Raw genomic sequence first — 5,707 nt, forward strand, 5'->3', positions numbered from 1 at the left:
GAGTCTCCGAATATTGATGATCAAAAGTTTTATTATTTTCTACATGCGGCTCAGAAGCCATTGTGGCCTGGATGCGTTCATACTGAATTGTTTGTTGCTGTTAGATTATTGACAATTAAGTCTGAGGGAAATATTTCTCAATGGTCTTTTAATCAAATGGTGGCACATATAAAGGAGACAAATCCTCCAAATAATTGTTTCCCTCAAGATTATTATAGGGCAAAGAAAATAGTTTCAAAACTCGACGTCACCGCAGAAAAAATATATTGTTGTGTAAATGGCTGTATGCTTTTCTACACTGATGAATGTAAACAATTAAAAGAATGCAAGTTTTGTAATGCACCTCGTTATGAGAAAAAAAAGATTGGCAAGGGGAGATTCAAAGAAGTGCCAATAAAGAAAATGCATTATTTACCCCTAATTCCTAGACTTAAGAGATTATAAGCTTCAATGAGCTTAGGTGCAAATATGACGTGGCATTATGAAACTAGACGAGAACCCGGAGTGATATGTCATTCATCAGATGGAGAGTCATGGAAACACTTTGATCAAGTTTACCCCGACTTTGTTGTTAAACCGAGGAACATAAGGCTAGGTTTATGTATGGATGGTTTTACACCATTTAACCATACAACCTCTCCTTATTCATGTTGGTCGGTGATTGTAACCCCTTACAATCTTCCTTCTGAGCTATGCATGATAACTCCCTACATGTTTCTAACTTTGATTATCCCTAGACCAAAATATCCAAAGAGAAGGATAGATGTGTATTTGCAACCATTGATAAATTAGCTGAAACTGTTGTGGAACGAAGGAGTGCTTACACATGATATTTCTAGAAAACAGAATTTTAAGATGAAAGCTACATTAATGTGGACAATTAATGATTTTTCGACATATGGAATGTTGTCTGGTTGGAGTACAACAAGAAAATCAGCAAGTCAATATTGCATGAAGCAATCATATCAAAACCTTTTTACTTAGAGCATGGTAAAAAGTGTTCTCAGTTTGATTGTCATCGATAATTTTTGCCTATGAATCACGTGTTTAGAAGAAATAAAGATGCCTTTTACAAGAATCGAATAGAGAAGTCTAAACCTCCACAACTATTAAGTGGAAAGGATGTGTGGGAATACTTTTCTTTTCTCCCTAAAATAACTGAGGTCGACCCTTGTGTATGTGATGGATTTGGCGTGTCTCATAATTGGAAAAAACAAAGTATCTTTTGGGAGTTGCCTTATTGGAAAGATAGTTTAATAAGACATAATCTTGATGTGATGCATATTGAGAAGAATGGGTTTGATAATATCTTCAATACAGTGATGGACATTAAAGGAAAAACCAAAGATAATGCTAAGGCAAGAAAAGACTAGAAGGAGTATTGTCGAAGAAAGGAGTTAGAGCTACATGTACTACCTAATTGGAAAGCATTGAATCCTAAAGCAAAATATGTTTTGTCTAATGACCAACAAAAGGGCTTGTATAAATGGATCTCTGAATTAAAAATTCCTGATGGTCATGCTTCAAATTTGCATAAATGCGTGAACACGAAAGAACAGAAGATAATTGGAATGAAAAGTAATGATTTCCATATATTTGTGGAATGCTTGTTAACAATTGCTTATAGTTCACTTCCACATAATGTGTGGAATCTTATAGCCGAGTTGAGTAAATTTTTCAAGGATTTATGCTCAACAATTTTGCGCGTTGACGATTTGTTGTTGATGGAGATAAACATAGTGATTATAACTTGTAAGTTGGAAAAAATACTTCCACCGGGATTCTTTAATTCCATGGAGCATTTTCCAATTCATCTACCATATGAAGCAAGAGTCGGGGGTCCTATACAATATCGTTGGATGTATCCATTTGAAAGGTAATTATTTAAATTGTATAACCTTCAATCTATATTTCTTATTAATTCTTGATTAGTAGTTAATATTTTATATGTTATTGTTTAGATACTTGAATAGGTTGAAACAAATGGTTAAAAACATATCGCGTGTGGAGGGGTCAATTTGCGAGGCATGTCTATGTCAAGAGACTTCTCATTTTTATTGATATTATTTCGAGTCTCATGTGCAAACTTTGAGAAATAAAGTAGGCTGAAATGATGACGGGGTTCAAGATGATGTAATGCCACAAACCTTTTCAATTTTTAATCGTTCTGGTCGTTCGGCTGGATTTTGTAAGAGCCGTTATTTGGATGATAGAGAGTTAGAAGCTGCACATTTGCATATCTTTCTAAATTGTGAAGAAGTCCAACCATATATTGAGTACGTACATTAAATTTAAAAAGAGTGATTTATTATTTCACATTAGTTATATAACATAATATATATATATATATATATATATATATATATATATATATATATATATTTGCAGGAAGTTCTATTAGTTCACACTGTAGGTGTAGAACTATGAATGATTATTAAGCTTTGGATATGTGTTGAATTTAAGTGTAGGAAGTTCTATTATATACATGTGCAGGAAGTTCTATTCTCACCTAGAAACAAATCTTAGTGTAGGAACTGTGATGATATTGTGATTGTTAATAATTATATATATATATATATATATATATATATATATATATATATATATATATATATATATATATATATATATATATATATTTAAAATTAATATGTTGTAATCACCACTATCTTTAGTAAGCATTATGAAAGAAGTGTAACCATCACATTATAATGATTGTATTTATTTAGATTTATGGTAGAGTTGTATCATTAAGATTGAGAGAACCAAAGAGTCCTCGTCTTGATTATCAAACTATTTGTATTCTCTATCAGTTTCCTTCAAGCCTATATAAAGGCTTTGTAATGTTAAGTTGACAGCAAGAAGTGTGTGGTGAATTCAATATAAGCAGAATTTTTCAATTGTCATCCACCAGTAAAAGTATAGTGCAAAAAGTGACGAAAATTAGTTTTTCTCTACATAATCCTACAACACTATAATTTATCACATATCACCTCTAGAATACCACCAACAGAAGTGGTATCAGAGCTGCACATCCTTGCAGATGCAGCAAAAACAACAAAAGTTATGGCTTCTACAAACAACCCTTTCGCAATTTACAGCAATGTCAAAGTTCCTCTATTTGAAGGAGAGAACTATGATTTTTGGGCTGTTAAAATGGAGACTCTATTCACATCTTTGGATGTTATAGATGTTAGGAGTGAATTAGTAGTGTTTTCATGAGTCAAATTAACTACCTTTTGAGCTAAAAGTTGAGCAGATCTTCTGAGTTTTGAGGATTTCATGGTTAGAATTGAACTTCAGAGGTTTGATACTAATTATAGAACAACCTGTGTCACTTTGGGTGTTATTTGTGCAGATATTGAAGTTGAGAAGTAAAGACGAAGAAACACGCAGGCGTAGACCTTCTGGAGAGGAGGAATCACACAGAAGGAAGGTGACGAGTCGCGCCAATAAGCGGCGAGACACGCCTTAACCCTCTGACTTGGGTTCGCGCCGTGCCAATACGTGCCGAGGCGCGGTGGCTGCGTTACAAGGATGAATTATTATAAATAGAAGCCCTAATTCTCATAAGGTGAAGATCTTTGGTGAGCGAAATTCAGAGAGCAATCCTAATCCAGAGCAGCAAACAACATCCGACGGAGAATTCAACATCAATTGAAGACATTCCCTTGACGAAGATGAATCCCTCCATGAAGTCTTGTGTGTTCTTCATGTCTATGGAGAGCTAAATCCCCTTGTGTTGAATTTAAGGTAGTAGTTAACCTATGAAGATGCAATTACTTGATTAATTCCTGTGAACAATTGTTTAAGCTTTATTATCAATGAAAAACCTTGCTTTTATTTTATATCATTGTTGAACTATCAATCGAGAGATAGGGTTTATACTTTTTCCCTAGGTTTTTACATTGACTTGTTGATTAATACTCAGAGATGAGATTTTGAAGAAGTTTTCATAAATCATCGCGGTTAATTCCCTTTATCTTTATAGTTATTCTGAGAGATCGAATATCATACCGGTAGAGGTGTCTCTAGAGTGATCATTAGACATAATATCTCTTTTGAGGATGAATGAAGATAATAACTTAAATAATGTTCACTTGTGGATTAATTGATTATTGCATATGAATAGGTTGATGAACCCTAAAACTCAACATATTCATTCACCATTGTTATTCGTCTTTAAGCTTTTTATCATTCAATTATTATTCTGTTATTTTCAATTTGAGATTAAACTATCACAATCAATACTTTTCACCAACTCATTATAATTCCACTATAGAACGACAACAATATTAACTCAGTCTCTGTGGATACAATATATTAGAAAATATTTACCCAAAATACTTTCAATAATAGAGTATGTCAAAAATGGGTATGAAGAACCGACACCAACAGAGGCTGAAGAAGAAGGAGATCACAGATGCTGGAGTTCTCGGGATGATTCAAAGTGGAGTCTCTCTATCCATCTTCCCAAGGATTATGAGAGCTAAAACATCGAAAGAAGCCTGCAGTATCCTACAACAAGTGTTCGAAGGAGACTCAAAGGTGCGAACGTTGAAGTTTCAATCTCTTAAGAGAGATTATGAAAATGAAAGGATGAAGGAGAACGAGATCCTGAACGAATACTTCAACAGACTCTCCGAGTTGGTGAATCAGATGAAGTCGCATGGTGATACGATAGAAGATCGCAGAATTGTTGACAAAATTCTAATTAGTTTGAAAGCAAGATTTGACCCAATGGTGGTTGTGATGGAAGAAATTAAGGATCTATCAACCTTGACTGCTCAAGGGTTGATGGGGTTTTTGAGATCCTACGAACAAAGGATGTTACGACATTCTGAAAAATCAATTGAGAGTGCTTTTCAATCTAAACTCAACATTCAGCCCAACAATGGTGAAAATAAGCCCCAAATACAAACTAGAGGTGAGTCTTCTAGAGGTGGCAGATTTGGAAGAGGCAAAGGCAGAGGTCGAAACTCACGTGGCATATCTAGAAGAAGCACAAATGGCGGAAGATGGAATGAAGCATCAAACACTCATGACGAGGAGGACTGTTGGAACAAAGGCAAACCGCAATGCCATAATTGCAAGAGATTCGGGCACCTTCAAAAGGATTGTCGTCTTGCAAATCAGCAACATGCTTCGTACGCAGAAGGAGAATCTGATGAAGGAAATTTGTTTTTTGCTAGTCAAAAAGCATTGCATGAAGAAGGTAAAAATGTTTGGTATTGGGACAGCGGCTGTAGCAACCATATGACCGGACAAAAGGAAGCATTCATAAACATTGATTCTTCTTTCGGCTCAAAATTTAAATTTGGCAATGGAGACATGTCGAAGTGAAAGGGAAAGGAAGCATTGGAGTCACCACGAAGCTAGTAAGAAAAGTTATACGTGACACGCTTTATGTGCCAGAATTAGACGAAAATTTGCTTAGCATTGGACAACTTCTGGAGCACGGGTATTCTCTAAACTTTGAGAATAGAGAGTGCAAAATTTTTTACTCAGAAAGAAGAAGTGTTGTTGTCGTGAAGATGACTAGCAACATGAGCTTTCCACTATCTTTCAACTATGAGAAAAATGTAAGCATGATGGCTAGAGAAGAGAATGAACCGTGCTTATGGCACGGGAGACTTGGGCATTTGAATTACAAAAGTCTCAAGTTACTCTCTCAAAAGAAGATAGTGTATGAGCTGCCAAGAATCGA

General features: G+C 35.0%; 1 protein-coding gene across 1 annotated transcript; it reads left to right on the forward strand.

The window, feature by feature from the left end:
* Nucleotides 1-4,371: 4,371 nt before the first annotated feature.
* On the forward strand, nt 4,372-5,343 carry LOC131634032 (uncharacterized). The gene has a single exon (XM_058904717.1). It carries the CDS (start codon nt 4,372-4,374, stop codon nt 5,341-5,343), a length of 972 nt encoding a protein of 323 aa, XP_058760700.1.
* Nucleotides 5,344-5,707: the final 364 nt, after the last annotated feature.

The sequence above is a fragment of the Vicia villosa genome, unplaced genomic scaffold, assembly GCF_029867415.1.
Source record: "Vicia villosa cultivar HV-30 ecotype Madison, WI unplaced genomic scaffold, Vvil1.0 ctg.001210F_1_1, whole genome shotgun sequence".
NCBI classification, from domain to species: Eukaryota; Viridiplantae; Streptophyta; class Magnoliopsida; order Fabales; family Fabaceae; genus Vicia; species Vicia villosa.